The 20,026-nt window shown below is 38.9% G+C and overlaps 1 protein-coding gene across 5 annotated transcripts in view; it reads right to left on the bottom strand.

Annotated features, from left to right (window-relative positions):
* Positions 1 to 20,026, bottom strand: part of LOC127047673 (serine-rich adhesin for platelets-like) — an 81,157-nt gene that overhangs the window by 57,020 nt on the left and 4,111 nt on the right. For 3 of the 5 annotated variants that reach the window (XM_050946167.1, XM_050946165.1, XM_050946164.1), the window contains exons 3-8: positions 19,624 to 19,854; positions 17,887 to 17,909; positions 14,035 to 14,180; positions 13,700 to 13,800; positions 13,496 to 13,597; positions 9,540 to 11,376 (exon numbers count right to left, since the gene is read on the bottom strand). In XM_050946167.1, coding sequence (XP_050802124.1) covers positions 9,540 to 11,376; positions 13,496 to 13,597; positions 13,700 to 13,800; positions 14,035 to 14,180; positions 17,887 to 17,909; positions 19,624 to 19,854 — 2,440 coding nt within the window. Of the gene's footprint in view, positions 1 to 5,172; positions 6,257 to 7,058; positions 11,377 to 13,495; positions 13,598 to 13,699; positions 13,801 to 14,034; positions 14,181 to 17,886; positions 17,910 to 19,623; positions 19,855 to 20,026 lie in introns of those variants that run through there. The other 2 variants (XM_050946168.1, XM_050946166.1) reach the window with 2 other exon arrangements.

The raw sequence follows: 20,026 nt of genomic DNA, 5'->3' as shown, positions 1-20,026 counted from the left end.
CGCTTTTCATTCTCAAACACACAGAAAAAAAATTACAATAAATATATTAGGTTTTAGTCAGTAAAGAATTGGCCCATTTTCTTTTAATTATAAATATAAATTATTCATTTTATAGCTTGTACTATACTTTGGATGTTTAATTTAAAATAGAGGTGTTAAGCTTAAGATTTAACTTAGTGTTTTTGTAACAAAGGATGTAACAAGACAATTGTATCATTTTTCAAATTAAAATTTATATTTTAACCAGAGTTTTCTGAAGCGCCTATTAAAAATAAAGACAATTCCCTTTACACTTGGAAGTTTCTAGGGACAGCTACTTGTAGCTCACTCTCTGTCATTAACAGATGTCTACATGGGACACAAGTCATTCTACATTAAATAAAGCATGTTAAACTGCTGTGAGGATGTTCTCACACAGGAGTCAAGTGGCATGGCCTTTAATTTATGCACACTGACTTCACACTTATCTGATTTGCTTGCCTTATCTGACCTATGACCTTGTAGACACAACCCTAGGACAACGCTGGAGCATCCCTATTCTCCAAAAAGATCCTGCATGACAGCTGCAAGATATCTTAAAAGTAGGCAGCACTAAAGCTAGAAGCAAATTGTTCACACAGGCTTGTGCTGTGTATCAGCAGGTAGACTTTGGCCATATCTACATACACACATGCAAATAGTTGCAGCCACTTAAATGGTACATAGCCCTTTATGTAAATACTTAATTTCAGAATATCCAGTATGTCCAGGGAGACTTTAGCAAACCAGTAAAGTGCCTGAAACCACTATGGCTTATTGTTAAAGACAGCCTAGTCAGCAAGCTGTTAAAAGCAAGTCTCAGCTTGACTAAGGCAAGAGGGAAGGGGGGTTCGGGTGCCACTGAAAGCGCAGCTTAACCCCACGTCCTTTCTGATAAGAACTGTGTTGAAGTTGCTGATACATGTGTTTTAAAAGAGTAGGATATGCCCCACGAATGTTTACTGAGGTCTCAAGCTGCAAGTTCTGGAAAAACCAACACCTGGTTAATCAATAATCAGAAGGAACCTCTTGCTTTAAACTGCTTACTTAACAAGGTTTCTTTAAGGGACATGTCATTCTATTACTAATGTATAAATACGGGGACTCATTTGGGGGACTCTTCAGGACTGGCCTCGCCCTCTGGATGCATCTTGTGTTCCTCAGCAGCAGAGGGGCTGTCGCTGTATGACTCAAAAGCCACACTCAGCTTTGGTAATTATCAAGGGTTGGGGCTGTTTTACTAATCTTGTTGTGGATGTGTGTAAGTGCTTGAGACTAGTAAAGTTTAGCTTTAAGTGAAAGCAGTCTTGTCTTGTGTTGTCCTGTCTGTACCAGTCATCTATCAGTCAGACGGCCGTGTCTCCCCTGATTTATTTCCTGACACCTCCTCGTACAGAGTAAAGTTACCAAGAGCTTTGGGTTGAAAGAACCCCAGGTAACAAGTACAGATTTATACCAGTTAACTAAACTGTAACCTGTCCTTTAAATTGGCTTCTGTACCCAATGACTGGAAGATAGCTAAGGTAACACCAATATTTAAAAAGGGCTCTAGAGGTGATCCCGGCAATTACAGACCAGTAAGTCTAACATCAGTACCCAGCAAATTAGTTGAAACAATTGTAAAGAATAAAATTGTCAGACACATAGAACATCATACATTGTTGGGTAAAAGTCAACATGATTTCTATTAAGAGAAACCATGTCTTACTAATTTATTAGAGTTCTTTGAAGGGGTCAACAAACATATGGACGAGGCGGATCCAGTGGACATAGAGTACTTAGATTTCTTACGTCAATTAAGTTGTCATGGGATAAGAGGGAAGATCCTTTCATGGCTTGAGAACTGGTTAAAAGGGAACAAAGGGTATGAATAAATTGGCAATTTTCAGAATGGAGAGAGGTAACTAGTGGTGTTCTCCAAGCGTCAGTCCTAGGACCAATCCTATTCAACTTATTCATAAGTGACTTGGAGAAAGGGGTAAAAAGTGAGGTGGCAAAGTTTGCAGATGATACTAAACTGCTTGAGATAGTTAAGACCAAAGCAGATGGTGAAGAACTTCAAAAAGAGCTCACAAAACTAAGTGATTGGGCAACAAAATGGCAAATGAAATTGAATGTGGATAAAAGTAAAGTAATGCACATTGGGAAAAATAACCCCAACTATACACAGAATATGATGGGGGCTAATTTAGCTACAATGAGTCAGGAAAAAGATCTTGGAGTCATCATGGATAGTTCTCTGAAGACGTCCACGCAGTGTGCAGTGGCAGTCAAAAAAGCAAACAGGATGTTAGGAATCATTAAAAAGTAGAGAGAGAATAAGACTGAGAATATCTTATTGTCTTTATATAAATCCATGGTATGCCCACATCTTGAATACTGCATACAGATGTGGTCTCCTCATCTCAAAAAAGATATACTGGCACTAGAAAAGGTTCAGAGAAGGGCAACTAAAAGGATTAGGGGTTTGGAACGGCTCCCCTATGAGGAGAGATTAAAGAGGCTAGGATTTTTCAGCTTGGAAAAGAGGAGACAAAGGGGGGCTATGATAGAAGTATATAAAATCATGAGTAATGTGGAAAAGTTATTTACTTGTTCCCATTATATAAGAACTAGGGGCCACCAAATGAAATTAATGGGCAGCAGGTTTAAAACAAATAAAAGGAAGTTCTTCACACAGCGCAGTCAACTTGTGGAACTCCTTGCTTGAGGAGGTTGTGAAGGCTATGATTATAACAGGGTTTAAAAGAGAACTGGATAAATTCATGGAGGTTAAGTCCATTAATAGCTATTGGCTAGGATGGGTAAGGAATGGTGTCCCTAGCCTCTGTTTGTCAGAGTGTGGTGATGGACAGCAGGAGAGAGATTACTTGATCATTACCTATTAGATTCACACCCTCTGGGGCACCTGGCATTGGCCACCTTCGGTAGACAGGATACAGGGATGGACCTTTGGTCTGACCCAGTATGGCCACTTTTATGTTTGTCTAAAGACAAGGCTAGATGGTGGGAGGTCCCTCAAAAGAATACATTTTTTTAAGCTATTAGGACAATTTTGAGAAGTCCCAATTGTCTTAATCCAATTATTTTTTTTAAATACATGAAGTTGGGGCCTATCAACCTTGGCAGTGGCTCCTAAATAAGTTCTTGTCTGATTATGAATTATTAAAGCAAAGTGGAACCAAGCTTGTAACAAATTTCAGGGGAGAATAGTGAAACAAAGCTTTAGCTATCACTCTAGTAGTCTTGCGCTCTTTAAAATTACTAAAGAGAAACAGAGAATGGTTTGTAGCCTAGAGTATGAAGAGGTGGAGATATTATTAAAGCTTTAGGCTGAGATTTTTAAAGGCATCTAGGAATGTAGATGCCTAGTTCTCATTAATAATTAATAGTGCTTTATTGTGGGATTTTCAAAAGGGCTCAGTAATGGCCTGTTACTGCAACTACTGGACTAAATGATACAACCCCCATTGGCTGCAAGGGTAGCAGTTAGTTCTATCTTGACTGATTTGAAAAATTCACTAGAGATGTGAACTGAAAAAAAGGAAGACAACAGATATAGCTAGCGCACGACCAATTACTGCTAATGTGCACAGAACAGTAAGAGACAACTGGTGTCTGACTATGAAAATGGCTGCTTGGCACTGGCTAACTTGTGCAAAGTTCAATTTATCTAGCTCATCCATACCAGATAAAGTACTTAATACCCCATTAAAGTCTGACAGAGTGGCTGAAATCATACTTTCCTTAACTTCGAAATAAGCGCTAAGGGCTGGTCTACACTTGAAATGCTACAACAGCACAATGGCTGTAGTTCTTCAGTGTAGATACCACCTATGCCAGTGGGAGGGGTTCTCCTATCAGCACAGGTAATCCACCTCTCTGCGAGTAACTAGGATTAAGGTGAGAATACTATGTCTTTCAGGGGTGTGGATTCTTCTCAGCCCCAAGAGAAGTAGTTACGCCAATGTATATTCTCAACATACACCAGCCCCAACGGAAGTCCAAATGCTACTGCTTCAATCCTGTAAGAGGGACTTTTCTGAAGAGAAATAGTATTTTACTAGTGTATTAGAATACACAGAGTGGATGGCCAACTGGTCCTTTTATTATAGCATTCCATATGAACATTCAAATAGGTGGCTCTCATATGAGCATACTCTTCTGGTTTAAGGGAGAAATCACCAATGTAGCTCTTAACTAAGACCAATGAAAAAGTTTCTCCAACACCACTACACAAATCTATTAGATCTGTAGAAAAGTTGTTAGTATTACACAATAAAAGGAGAAAGCATGGAAGAGGAATGCAGTATGTTGTCACCAATAAAATCATTCTATAGAATGAATGTTCAGGAGCTTCTGTGAAATTTCTCCTCTAGCATATTTAGGTTTTTGCTATGTTCTTAAAAAAAGGATTACTTTTGTTTCAATACTAGCACCCAGGCAGAGAGGGTTATTCATTTGAGATAATGAAAGGACGATTAAGACCTCGTGGAGTAGTCTGAAGTCAGAGGATCTGCTTGTTTAGAGTCCAATCCTGCAATATATTCTCAGTGTGAGCCTATACCTCTGAAGTAAAAAAGAGCTGCCATTGACTTCAGATCAATGGCACCTAATTAGCTCCTAAGTCACAGAACAGTTCAGAGTTGTTCTTTCTAGCACAGTATGGATGCTTCTCCCTATAATTCAGCTTCATTGTCTATCTGTATCTCACACTCAGAAGACTTAAAAGGAAAAAGACCTATTGTCGTGGCTGGAACGCTGTTCCAAGCACATTTAAGACTGCTTCATACTATACCTAACCATATACTTTCAGGAGCCACTCACATGGATCACGCTCCCTGCTGGGTCTCCGAAGTAATTTGTTAAAAGATGCTTTGCAACTCAGGGATCATTTCAGTTTAGAAGTGCATCTGCTGTCTACTAAATGTCTACTTTAACTTCCACTAGCATTACTGTAATGGCAAAAAAAAAAAAAAATCAAATTTCTAGAACTATCTTCACATACAAAAAGTCTTTGATTTCATTAATGGGGACCTACACATATTAGCCTATATATAAACTAAATGAGAAATAGCATGTTACCGTTAAAGTTAGAAACTCAAATCAAATCACCTGATTGTAATTAAATTACAAGACAAAACAGACGAACAATTTACTACTAATAGTTTTAAATATTTTAATATATTAGGTGGTGATATACTAAGCAACTGACACCGGTGCTAACAGATAAGCAAATAAATCCACAATGCTATAAAGATCAGATAGAAAATGATTTCCAGTGTTTTTCCTATACACTGTGTACAAGTTAAGCATAACACTAATAATTAAAGAACAATTCTGAATCCCAACCTCTAACAGCATCAGCTGCTGGCATTAGAATTCTAATTATTGATGAAGGCAATGAGAACAGCATTATATCAGTATCAGGATGATGGATGAGCCAAGAACTCTGCCACAGAAAAACCATGTCAGGCAGTACTGAAGACATTACTACAAAAGTCCCTGCTTTGTTAGACCTAATTCAGCATATAACTTGGATAAAAACAGTAGTGGTACAGAAGATATTACATATACCTACTGGGAAGAGTTTTGGTACCATTTTATACAGCAGAAAATACCAAAAGTTATGTTTCTTAGTTAGAGACAACTACCATAACTAGAATTTTGTCTTTAACAATGCATTCAATACTTGCTTCCTCTATAGAGGTCAGTAAAGATCAATAACTGAACCTGGGGAAACTGATCAAAAGATTAAATTCCAAGAAGAAATATCATCACTTTGGCCATTAACTATGCATTCTGATGACAGATTTGTTTAGATATCCTGTTTGCTGTCTAAAATTTTGTAAGTATAAACATTTCATGCAAAGACACCACCTTCTTGTCACCTAGGAACTATTACAGAAAATAACTTGCCACACTTGATTATATTCAATATATCACTCAAGGTCAGGAAGGAAAGCCTTTCAAATCTAGATGTTTGTCTTTACTAAAAGGCATACTTTATTTTAGCCCTATTTTAGCAGTTTGGTGGTTTTAGAATGTACCTTTTCAGAGAGTAAAAGCCACAGTTCACTAATCTAAATATCTGCATATACATACAGCATAGATTCAATAGAGCATGATAAATATGTTACTGTAAACTGAAGAGATTTTTCTAAGATCAATGTTTCTAGAAAATTCATTTATATTTCTGATCAACTGTTCTGTATGGATATAGACTTAATTTCCTGTCCTGTGAAGAGAGAGATACAATACATATTTATTTTTTTGAATGTATGTATTAACTCTTCAGAATGTTTCTGCGATAAAATATATTGATCTACCTAGTAAATATTTAGGTCTATAAATCATATAGGTTGCAGTTATATGATTTTTTAGTGACATGGCCATTTCTATGATTTGAGGAGCCCTGAACCAAATAGGGGCCTCAGCCAGCACCCTCCATATATACATGACCTAGTCCATCCATGCTCTCAGTCCTTTAGCTCCATGATCAGCTCTTATCCTGTGGCAACTTCAGGCTGTAGCTTTCCACAAACAAGGCCAGCAGATGGGGTGTAATACTGGTCACCCCATCTCAAAAAAGGACATTGCAGAATTAGAGGGGATTCAGAGAAGGATGACAGGGTATGGGGGAAAAAACTCATATAAGAGACAGAAAAGACTGGGATTTTATCTTAGAAAGATTAGAGGGCATGTGATAAATATATAAAATAATACATGGTATAGAAAAGATCAGGAAATTCTATACTCTCCAGCTCAAAACATAAGGAGATTAAACGAAACTGAAAAGTAGCTAATTAAAACCTGATAAAAGGAAGTAATTTTTTTTATAACAACTTTGCCACAAGAAACGGTTGAGGCCAAGAATTTGACAAGATTCAAAAACGGAACTGGTTATGTATAAGGATATCAAGAATTATGATTTTGGAAGGGCTGTTAAGCCTCATACTATTTTACCATAGTTACCAGAGAGTAGTAATATTCTTTTGGAGGTGGCAGTATAACAATAATCATCAAATGTAACTGTGGACTTATTTTTTTTTTTATCTCTAGTATGTATTATATTTCACAATCTGAAAATTCACCTGATTAATCCTTCCTCATTAGGCGATTTAATGCAACATAGCCATTGTTATCATTTTTGCTGTCATACTAGCCTTTATGTAGGTTTTTCTGTTTTCAGAATTTATTTTCCACAACACTTGATTTGCTCAATATATGGAAATCTCTGCCCATCATGCAAAAATTCGCTATCACCAGCTCACTCAAAATGAGTGTGTTATTATTGATTTAGGATTGTATTTAATAAATTGTAAGCAATGTTCTCCAACATACACTAACAGTAAGAATTGGTTTTGAATATTAATTCAGAGGTTTTATTTTTAAAAGCATGGAAATCTAAATGTTCTATTACTGGAATAAAGTGGCTTAGAACTGTATGTTCAATTTATGCTAAATAATATGGCATGGATAACAGTCAAGATGCAGCGAAAGATCATTCCATATCTTTATTGCTAATACAAGAAGGTTTTTATTAAGTTGCTCTGATCCTCTGTAGCAGCCTACTGCACACAGGACAGAGACATGCAGAAAAACAGCTAGAGAGGGGTTTAAAACATTTTAAAAACCACATCTCCAAATTAACCTACCAATGCATGGTGACAGTATCACAATGCTTTAGCTTGCTCAAAACAATAGTTCATTTTAGAATTAAGGCTTTAGGCAAGTAATAATTGATAGTTTAGAGCTAAAAAGATCCGAAATGGCAGCCACAATGATTTCCTATTAGAAACCTCAAAATGGAAGCAGATTTGACTGAGAGGAGATAAGGATTAGATAATTCAATGGGAATGATACAGCATATTCCAAGAGAACTAAAGGGTGTGGCTAGGAGGAAAAGCTATGCTAATAGCAAAGAAGTCTCAGGAGAAGGATCAACCAGCTTGAATGACAGATGAAGCTGACTGGTTGCTTTACCGAGTTCAGAAATTAGCATAGATCTTCCCTGCCTAATTATACTAGTTCAGCCAGAGAAGGCCAGAAACTGAATATAAGGCTGACAGTCAGCAGGCTGGTGCGTGTGAGAGAGAAGCCAGATGAATAAGAACAGGCAAGACTGAAGAACAGGGAAGGCAGAAAAAGAAGGTTCTAGAGAGCAAGCTGAGGAAGCAACTGCCTGAAGCAGCAGTCCAAGGCAGCAACTGGAGGAGCAGCAGCAACAGCACCAACAGGCTTTTTCAGACAGAGCAGAAGGAGCAAAGATAATACAGAGGGATTTTATAGTGAAGGAGTGTAAATCTGATTTTTATACTTTATCTTAAGGAGTAACTGGGTGTGCCTGTAAATAAAGCTGGATGCCTGCATTTGTGAGAGCCACCACACCCATCCTGAAACCCTTTGGCCAATGCTGGTAGGATGTCAGTGTTAACTAGTAAATATTTCATTAATATATAATACTGTGATGTTCTCTTATGTCTATGTATAGAAGCTTTGTATGCTATATTATATTAAATTTAGGATTATACTGTAATGTTACATGTAGGCTTCATATATACACATTAAAACACATGGAGATCTCCAATTCGTAACATTGTAATGCTTCCCTGTACATATACAATGTTTACTAACTGGTTGGGCTTTATGAAGGTGTACAAGGGGGATCTCTATGTACCTTGAATTTTACATTATAACTGCTACATGGTCTACGTATCTATGTGTTCTGTGCTGTCTGTGTCTTATTTTATTTTGCGACTTTTATATGATTTCTAATTAAGATTTAATAGTGGTTTACTATGTCTTAATAGATTAGTGTATTCTTTCTTGCTTTACTGAATGTATTGTTAACTGCTTATTTTCCTTTAAATAAATGACACTGTTTTCGAACAATTGCTGCTTGTATGCCAATCCTTTGAGCAGAAGGCTGTATCCGTGTCCTCCCATGGGTTAGCAGAATTAGTTTGCTTTGGCAGTCCTCTGTGGGCCAGAGACAAAATAACTGGTAAACCCTGGCATTTCCTCTAGGGCAAGCCATCTCTCTATTACCCATTTAGACAGAACAAATTAAAAATTGGTTTATGGTTATAGGCAGGCCAGAATGAGAGTGATTTAGTTCCACATTTTGGGGTAACTGGTGGAGAGACAAGAAACTACAGTTCCAGCTTCAACTTTCATAAGGATATAGAATTTAAGGTTAAAAATGATTTCTAACAATGGAAGACATTTTGGAGGTTGACACTCAGTTTTATCAGTTTGAACCATAAAAATAGTATCCCTACTTTCTTTTGAATTCTAGTTGATTGTGATAGTTGTTTTTATTACTTAAAGACCCCATTTAAGATTCACGGCAAATACAAAGAGCTCTAGGAAAAAAACCCAGGATATCACCTCTTTTTAAACTGGTTATATATTTCAGTAGAAACATTTACCTAGTTCCAACACATCTAAACAGATATCTGAGTATCATTTACCTTGAAGGCAATTCTCTTCCATTTCATTCTCTATGGTACACGTACCTGTTTTTTCACTAGCTGTTATTTTGTCTTCTGCAACTGAAAAATATTCTGATGCACTACTACAGTCACTAGACATTGATGCCTGACTTAGCTCTTCTATATCAGAATCTGAATGATTTAGTGTTTCATGTTCTTTACCTACTGCATGTGCCGAGCCTCCTAAAAATGTATCACTACATGTCACTGGAGTTAGACAAGTTGCATTCTGTAACTGCAGAGTGTCAAGTTCATCTTCCTTCCTGGAAATCTCTTCTAAATCTTGGTGAGACTTATAGGTTTCAGCAATATTTAAACTATCTTCAACTTTCACATCTATTTGAGGTTTAGTTGATGCACCACTAGGATGAGTGGAAGATACATTACTTTCTTTACTAGGAAGGCCTGTTGAAAACAGAGAGCTGACTACAGCTGGACCACACATAGAATTCTGTTGAGCAAGAGTGTCTTCAGTTTCAGTCTTCATAGATAGGTCAAAAGAAAAAAAAGAATTGCTACACTTTGGACTTGTAAGTTCAGATATGGCCATTGTACATATTGGAGGTGTAGATTTTTCTACAACTGGATGTGCATTGTCAATTGATTCTGTTTTCATTTTTTCACTTTCACTTTTATTATTATTAGATAAAAACAGCATTGAGGAGGAAGATAGTGAGTTGGAAGTACTTTTGACAGTGCCTTCAAATGAGATTACAGGTGAAGATTTACATTCCAGAATACAATTATTGGATGAGAAGGAAAATATGTTATTGCAGGGGGAAGGCTGGGTCTTGGAAACATCTCTCTTTCCAGTGTCACTACTACATGTAGTACAGGCTATAGTAGCAGTGGAATCTGGGGTACTGGTACTCTGCTCCTGAGGGACTACTGTAGGAGATTTTAGCCAGTTATATTCTACATCTTTGCTTACAGAAACGTTCTCTTCTCTGATCTGAAATATTGTACTTTGTTCAGCTGGCTTCTCAGATAGGCTGGAAAATGGTGAAATCTTCAATGAATTGCTGAGTTTGGACACTGTAAAACAATCTCTTTCCGAATTGCTAAAGGTAAATGAAAAAACTGGCTTTCCACTTTCTGATGACTCTAGTTTAGGACTTGTAGAGGCAGTAGAAGCTTTAGCCTCAGTTAAAGCTGAAGAGTTAAACTTTGTACAATTTCCATGTTGTTTGCCCATTTCATCTTGAGTATCAGACCTTCCCACATAAAAAGTGGGGAAAACTGAATTATTCTTCTCTTTTTTGAAGAAAAATGTAGCTGCAGCCTTATTTAAATTGGGTAAGGTTGAGTTATTACTCGAATTAGGGATAAAATGTGGAGCAGAAAGGCTCTGTGTGGGAGCACCTAAAAAGGTGGGTTTTGAAACAGGAACAGGTTTTGTTGCTGATTCTGGTAAGCCAGTTGAAGTGCTAGGACTTGCTAGTGTTTTTGCAGAAATGGGAACCGGTGAGGATTGAGCCATTTTTACTTTGTTTTTTATTTCCAAGCCATTGAAATTTTCTGATGGGAAGGTTAGTTTGCTTGCTTCCGGAGATTTTGTTCCATTAAATAACTTCAAGTTACTGTTCAATTCAGAGAAATTCCAGTTCACCGGTGGAAAGCTGAATCTGTAACTACTGGAACTAGAAAAACTACTGTTACTAAAACTTCCTTTTTGTAATTTTTGTGTTCTTATTCTCTGTGCATCTTTCACTTTGGGAGGTGAGGACAGAAGGGAAACAGCTGAAAACATATCCTTCGAAGAATCAGTTATCACAAATGTATGCTTCGTATTTGCAGGTGAAATCTGCATCTTCAACTGATCTGATGTCCGATGACCCATATAATAATTATAACGTACTTCCTACAATTGTAGAAAATCACCAAATTATTTAGTACAAGGGAAAGTAGTCAGCCATCAAAGTTGCAAGTTCTTTAAATATTATGTGAAGGGAAATTGTTTATAAGTTCTAAGACTACTTTAATTACTTAGAATATTTTGCTGACACTGTTAAAAGGCAACAAAAAATATACACTGTTCAGATTAGAAGAAATTACTTTTTAAAAGTCATATATTTAGGTGACTTAAATAAAACTAAAATCCAGATACTTCAATGGCATACGTATCAAAGAATGAGACTACACAGAAGTAACATCTTTATAACTACATAACTAAGAGAATATTCTCTTCTGAGAATAATGAAAACCTAAATCCAATGTAGTACACCTCTACCCCAATATAAAAAGTGACCCGATATAACAAAAATTTGGATATAAAGTGGTAAAGCAGTGCTCCGGGGGGTGTGGCTGCAAGCTCTGGTGGATCAAAGCAAGTTCAATATAACATGGTTTCACCTATAACACGGTAAGATTTTTTGGCTCCCGAGGACAGCGTTATATTGAGGTAGAGGTGTACATTTTTATCCCGGGCCAACGAATTTTTGAATTCATATTTTTCTTAGTCACATTAAGATAACAGCGTTGACTGCTGTGTATCTATGGTAACAAGGCAAAAGTTGATTCATTTTATGCCTACAATACTCAAATGCCTCTAACTCTCGAGAATATGGAACTGGAGAGGCACTAGTTATGGAAGGCCAAAACAGCTGTCAAATAACTACAGAGGGAAGATCTTTTTAAACCATTTTCTGCTAGAGAAAGAAGATAGATGGGCATGATGCAGTGCAGCTGATAAAGCTTGATGCAGCAACTCAGATATTCCTTCACAGACTGCAGTCAAAACAAATTGGGATTTAGAATACTAGAGGACACACACAACCCATCATTGCAGAAATTGTGACTTACGACCTACTGGGACTAACTATTTAAAATTTTTAGCATGAGTTACCACCTTAAATGCACACAGAAGCATAGGCTCAATATCAACAAAGACTATTAACTTTCTCAGGAAAAAATTTGGCATTCATTCATACTTGGGTTTGATCACAATATCTTTCCCACTGAAACTGGGCCTTACCTTATCATTAAGGTATTGACTACTTAGTGTGGCCAAAAAAATGTTAACTTCTAAAATAAGTTTAAAAATAATCCACTTGCACTTGTAACAGTAAACAATCCACAACAGCTAGCCCTTTTTTATGAAAGCAACTAGGTTGTAGTTGAGTTCTACATTTAAGAATTTAAGAAAAAGGTTAGTGCGCAGTAGCTTGAACTAAAAGTAAGTCACTGACCCAGCAAGAGTATCAGTTTAGCATAATTAGGGCTCTACCAATTTCACAGCCATGAAAAACACGTCACAGGCTGTGAAATAAGCCTTTCCCCATGAAATCCAATGTCTCCTTGTTTCTAGGAGCATCCCAGAAAAGGGAGCTCCTCGCTCCGGCTGAGGAGGGACAGAACTTGTCCATCCCCTGCACAGACGCAGGGGGAGGAAGAGGAACCAGACCTACCTCAGGGTGCCTCCCTCTGCTGTAGGGGAGCAGCAGCCCCAAAGGTTCCTCCAGTTGGAGGCAACTTGTGGAATTGGGTCAGATCTCCCCTTGTTCCTAGGAGCGCCCCAGTCCATACCCTGTACCGCTGCTGTGTGTATGTGGGTGGTGGGCGAGAGAAGAGAGGGGAACCTCCAGGAACCTCCTGTGGCTGCAGGAAGCTCTGCACTTCTCACAGAAATGAGGGTAGTAATCCCATGACCCCCCTACCAACAGGTTTGCGATCCCCCCCCACTCCACACACACACAATCCCCCTTTGGGTTGGGACCCCCAAATACAACACCTTGAAATTTCAGATTTAAAACATTCGAAAATGTGAAATTTAACAAATTTTCAAATCCTATGGCCATGAAACGGACCATAATGGACTGTGAATTTGGTAGGGCCCTAAGCATAATGAACCAAAAAAAAAAAAGGGGAAGTCCATTATAAATCCCAAGAGCAGTAAAAGATTGTGATGATATAAAACAGTAACTTGTTTTCCCAAACACTATTAGCAGCTGAGCAATACTTACACCAAAATGCATTCTTACCTCATGACTCATGTTCTGAAACGTTGACATTCCTGATATTGACATTAAGCGAGTACAGATTTCACTACCATCAGTCAAAGTTTCCTCATGTCCCACTACAGGCTGAAAAAAGTTACATCAGACATTGTCCATTTTGGATTTTTACAAAGCCAAAAGAACATACTTAACCATAAAAAAAAAAAAGTCTTGTAAACAAGAACTTACATAATATGTGTTGTGTATGTTTTTCTGATCTTTCCATTGTTTTGCACTATTTTTATATGCACACTTTCCTGTTAAACCTTCATTTCCTCCAGAAGAAAGTTCTGTGAGAAAAGAGGAATAAAATAAGACTGATGAAAGAACACTTGACTCATCAGATGTAAACTTACAAAGTTATGAAACTGGGGCAGCTAAAAAAAACTTTCCATTTTGAAAACTGAGTATTGCTTTGATGTAAAATTTATTGTGGTACTATAACAGAATTATTTGCAACATATATATGTGTTAAAAATAATGAACTGTGCACTGCGTTCAAAATATATGCACCTTTTTTCTACCTTTAATGACGCATGAATCAACTGAAGTCAGCTGTAAGGCCAAGATTTCATTAACCACGGATTTGATATCCATTTGCTTTTGGGTAGACTCTGGCGATTTTTCATAGCTAGATGCTATGTGCATCAGGTCAAGCTGCGTCTTCATTCTGGAAAAAAAAAGTGAAAAACATCTTTTAAAGAATTGTGTGTGTTTCGCCGGGCTCAAAACAGAAAAAAGTTATACCTAGTTAATAAAAAAGTTATATTAAAAAAGGAACTCAGTAGATGGCAGAAAAATATCTGAAGAGATTGATCGTCCTCTATTTAGCATTTTCTAATTTCTTTTCTTAGAAAAGACCACTTGAGGATTTGTTTGCTATTTTGATCATAGAACTTTTTCCAAGAGGCATCTCTGTCCAGCAAAGAAGCTGTATTTCATGGGCTAAAAGGGTTAACCACTTCCAGTTGTACGGAAAGCAAAAGAAGTTTCAGTAAGGAAGATTTTTTTTGCGGAGGTGGGAAAAGCCATGGGAGGGTTGAGGGTGGAAGAACTGATATTGTTATTTAAGCATTTGTTTAGTTTGCCCTAAAATTAAAGACCCATAATCCAGCATGATGAAATTTAAACAAGAAGTAGGCATTCACCATCAAGGCACATTATTCTTATGGTAATTGTTTAGAACATTTAATTTTGTCAAACCACCAATCAGCAAGGAGGCAGATCATTCCACTGAGAAATTTTAAATATGCAACAGGTGAATTTGAAGAAACTGCAAGTTTTATTGCCCAGAATTCTGCATCTCTCCTGTACATGTTTTTGCAATAAATTAACTAATCAAGCAGAAAAGAGTGAATACATGTACTATGAAAATATAAGAGATGTGGCTGAAATACCACTGCCAAAGACATTCTTCAGTAATAAAGAGATAAAGTACTGTATATACTTGTTCATTAGCCCGTTCATTTATAAGCTGACCCTCCAAGTTGGTTAGGTAAAAATAGCAAAAACTGTATGACCCTTTCATCATAAGCTGACCCTATATTTCAGGGGTTGGCAAACTTTGGCTTTGGATAAGCCTCTGGTGGGCCTGAACATTTTGTTTACCTGGAACGGCAAACCAAGGCCACAGGGAGCTGAGGGGCTCCGTGCCTGTGAACGCTCCAGGTAAACAAAACAACAATGTATTAGATATTTAATTCAATGATTCCATAAGTTTAAAATCATCAAATTTTGCTGTAGAAAGTAAGTTTAATTCCATTGATCATATTAGAGCTGACTGAACAAATTTGTATATGCTCAAACACTGATTCTAATTCATTAAAGTATCCAAAAAATAGTTTTGAAAACACATGATACTCATGAATTGGAGCATTTCCTTTGCTCAATGAAAATTACAATAACTCTGCACTTAACATTGTAGTTATGTTCCTGAAAAATGCGACTTTAAGTGAAACCCTGTTAAGTGAATCCAATTTCCCCATATGAATGAATGTAAATGGGAGGGGTTAGGTTCCAGGGATTTTTTTTTTTTTTTGCCATACAGTACAGTACTACAGATGGGAAGTGCTCCTGCCTTCCCCACACAGGCACAGCCCACAGGCACTGGAGACAATGAGGCAGGTAAGGAGGCTGAAGGTGCTGTAGGGTAGAAGCATGCTGTGCAGCAGCAGCTTCTCCTACTCTGCAAGCACCACAGGTGGGGACTCAACCCTTGGCCCACCCATGTTACCTGCCTCCAAGCCTCCACTCTTAACCTGCCTTTTCTTCCCTCCCCTTCTCCTTTTACTCTGCACATCATGTCCTCGCTCCTCCCTCCCCTGTCTGCAGCAATCAGCTGGCTTGCAGCCTTCAGGAGGGAGAGGGGAGGAGCAAGGACACAGCACACAGGCTCCCCCTCCCTCCTGAACACCACAAGCCAGCTGACTGCTGTGGGCAGGAGAGATGAGGGGGAGGTGTGTTGCATCCTCACTCCTCCCCCATCCCTCAGCCCACACTACTTCCCGCATCCCCCATTGGCCTGAGACGGTGAACCGTGGCCATTGGGAGCCACAATCTGCCAAACCTGCGGACGCGGCAGGTAAACAAACTGGCTCCCACCAGGGGCTTTCCCTGAACAAGCGATGGACCGGCTTTGAGAACCACTGCTTTAGTTTACGAGATGCCATGCTGCTGTTGGACTGTAAAAATCTAGTTTTTGTTGGAGTATTAAAGAAAGATTCAGGAATTATGCTTATAGGTCCTGCTAACATAATTAGATAAAATAGCTTCTTTTAGTATGTTACTGAGACACATTATAAATTTGGTGATTTAAATTTTATATTAAATTGAATATAATTAATTTACTATATGTTGAATTGTATATTATTCTTGTATGGTAACTCGGCACTTAACGTCCTCTCACTTAATGTTTCAATCTTACATTCCTGCTCAATTACAGAACATGTCCATTTAAAAAGTTATGCAATGCTTCACTATAATGTCATTTGGCTGCCTGCTTTGTCCAAAGCTGGCAGTCCCCCATTAGCTCACCTACGTCACCCTCTGCCTCCCCCGCCCCCACAGAGCATCTCCTGTGGCAATCAGCTGGCTTGTGGCATTCAGGAGGGATGGAGGAGGAGCAAGGATTCGGCACGCAGGCTCCCCCTGCCTCCCCAACACCGCAAACCAGCTGATGCCTGCCTCCTGCCTGTGGCAATCAGCTGGTTTGCAGTGTTCAGGAGGCAGGGGGAGCCTGCACGCTGAGTCCTCGCTCCTCCTCCTGCCCCGGAACATCACAAGCCAGCTGACTGCCACAGGCAGGAGGAGGAGGGGGAAGGCGCTGATCTGCGGGATCTGCCAGCAGGCGGGAGACGCTGTGTGTGTGTGTGTGGTGGGGGGGGAGAGTAGGTACAGAGAAGGGCTATAAAACTGATTAAGGGTATGGAACAGCTTCGAGAGGAGATGAGATTAAAAAGACAGACTATTCAGCTTGGAAAAGAGATGACTCAGGGAGGATATGATAGAGGTCCATAAAATCATGAATAGTGTAGAGAAAGTAAACAACAAAGTGTTATTTACTCCTTCGCATAACACAAGGATCTGGAGTTGCCCAATGAAATTAATAGGTAGCAGGTTTAAAACAAAAAAGGAAGCACTTCTTCATACAAAGCAGTCAATCTGCAGAACTGGTTGCCATGGAATGTTGTAAAGGCAAAAAACTATAACTGGATTCAAAACAGAATTAGATAAGTTAATGGAAGACAGGGAGGAGCGAGGACGGATAGGTCCATCAATGGCTATTAGCCAAGATGATCAGGGATGCTACCCAAAGCAGCAGGTGTCCCTAAGCCTTTGACTGATGGACACTGGGACTGGAAGACAGGGAATGGATCACTTTATGATTGCCCTGTTCTGTTCATTTCCTTTGAAGCATCTGACAGTGGCCACTGTCGGAAGACAGAATACCAGGCTAGATGGACCACTGGTCTGACCCAGTATAGCCATTCCCATGTTCTTATTTTCTGGGACAAAGCAAAAAGACAGTACTACAACAGAAAAACACTAATATCTGAAGTGATTATTTTAAGCTCCACTTTTATCTGTTCAATAATAAATCTGTGAAAGTGATACACTAATTCCAACAACTCTAGAAGAATTTTAAAATTAAATGTTAGAAAGTAATGTCATCAAATATTGATACAATTTCTACCACTGTTCAAAATTGTTCTGTCTCTCTCTCTCCATATTAACTAATCCACTGCATGCCCTGGACACTCCTCTCCGAACTCCCTCCCCACAATCATTAACTAAAAACTTACTTTGTTGTATCTTATTACCTTACTCAACTATACACTAGCAAACCACATGAACTAGAACTCATGAAATGTATGTACCTTTTATTCAAGCCACAGGCCACCTGTAATTAAAATAAGACTGCATTAGAGTTGAGGATGTTATTTAAAAATCAAACAAAATTACTTTATCAGAATATCTGACAGAAATTAACTGTTCAACTTGTTAAAACACAACTCTTCATTTCACCAAGACAATCAGAAATTTTAGCACTCACAGAAGTAAAAGAGCAATAATCACACATGCAGAGGGTGTGTGTCTGGGAAAATTACTTACCCTGTAATATTTTATTCTGAGGCCAAAGGGGAAATCTTTCCTAAAAGTCAAATCTAAGACACTGTGCATGGCTGTCTGAGATCAAAATGTACTTGAAAATATTTTGGCAGGATTTTCAAACCATGGACTCATGCTCCTAAGTGCAAGACTAAGAGTTTGTCTACACTTGAAATGCTATCCCGAGAGGTGGTATTTAGGTCGATGGAAGACCTAAATCAGTCTAACTATGGCACTTAGGACTATGGATTTTTCATATCCCAAGTGTCATAGCTAGGTCGATCTAATTTGCTAGTGTAGACCAGCCCTAAGGGACCTTTTCTACATGGTAAGGTAATGCACTCTCTACAAGGGAGAGATTTCTAGAATGCACTATTGGTCCATGTAGACCAGGGGTGAACAAACTTTTTGGCTCGAAGGCCACATCTGGGTGGGGAAATTGCATGCAGGGCCATGAATGTAGGGCTGGAGCAGGGGGTTGGGGTGTGGAGGGGGTGCGGTGTGCAGGAAGGGACTATGGGCAAAGAGTTGGGGTGCACGAGGAGATGTGGGGTGTATGAAGGGGCTTAGGGCAGGGGTTGGAGTTCAGGTGGGGTGCGGCGGGGGTTGGGGGGCAGCAGGGGCTGGGCTGAAGGAGAGGTACAGCATGCAGGCCCCCCACAGCTCCCACTGGCCAGGAACAGGGAACCGTGGCCAATGGGAGCTTTGGGGGAGGTACCCACAGGCGAGGGCAGTATGTGGAGCTTCTGGCAGTGGTGCGGGGCCAGGGAAGGCAGGGAGCCTGCCTTAGCCCGGCAGCACCACGGGGTGGCAATCCCATGGGCTGGATCCGGTCTGCGGGCCGTAGTTTGCCCACCCCTCACCTAGACTCTGCTGGTGCGCAAAAAAAGGCTCCCTAGGACACTTCAACATAAAACAGCTATAAAATAACTATGTTAAAGCACACCAATGGCATCTATACAAAATCAATTAATGTTCAACATGTTAGTGGGCACTGGAAATCACACTCCATATAGTGCATTACCCCATCAAGTAGACAAGTCCAGGCAGAGTTCCCAAAATGGTAAAAAATTTGGTCAGTAAGGGTGCCTTATGGTGTTTTATAATGCAGCTACTTGCCCCACCCTACTACTTGTGAGTACATGCATCACAGGATTTTAACCAAGTCTTTAGGAACTTTCCAGTAAGTTCCTGATTAAGTTGGAAATGAAGAAAAAAAAAATCAATCACAAAAATTCAAGTGAATTAGAAATCAGTGCCTCAAAACAGGTTGTGCAATACAAGAGAGGGGGAAAAAATTCCTCCACCAAATCAAAATAAGGTTCTCTTCTACAATCTGAAGGGAAGTGAGAATCTTGTCAGAATTACCCGTTCAGAGAAGCAGATTACACTAAACAGGATTAATCTTGAGAGTAAGTATCTCAAGGGATGTCCCAAACAGGGGGTTGTGGGATGTCACATGCACATACAATGTTCTGCGATCAAGTAGCAACAAAAATTATCACCTCCAGGAAATGCTCAGGATCACATTCATCAATAAGCTTTTCACAATCCTTCAGGAAACTCTCAATGGTTTTCTTGTGAGTTTCCTTCATTTTCTTCCAAATTTGATATTCTCTCTCTTTCTTACTTCTCTGACTTTCAATATCTTCTAGCAATTCCTTTTTTCTCATTTCCAGAGTTTTGAAAATTTCTTCAAATTCCAACATAATTATCTCTGCTTCTTTGTTCAAGATCTAGAAACAAAGCATTTTGCACAAAGATCTGATAACAGTAAGTCTTTACACTGTCATCCCTGCAAGCTGCATGGAAACTTTTTAAAGACACCATAAGAGAGTCTCAATTTAAACGTATACCCCACATTAAAAAACATAGCAAGAGAACCAAAAATGTGCCACCATGGCTAAA

Source organism: Gopherus flavomarginatus, chromosome 3, assembly GCF_025201925.1.
Source record: "Gopherus flavomarginatus isolate rGopFla2 chromosome 3, rGopFla2.mat.asm, whole genome shotgun sequence".
Classification (NCBI taxonomy): Eukaryota; Metazoa; Chordata; order Testudines; family Testudinidae; genus Gopherus; species Gopherus flavomarginatus.
This window is presented reverse-complemented; position numbering and strand designations above follow the sequence as displayed.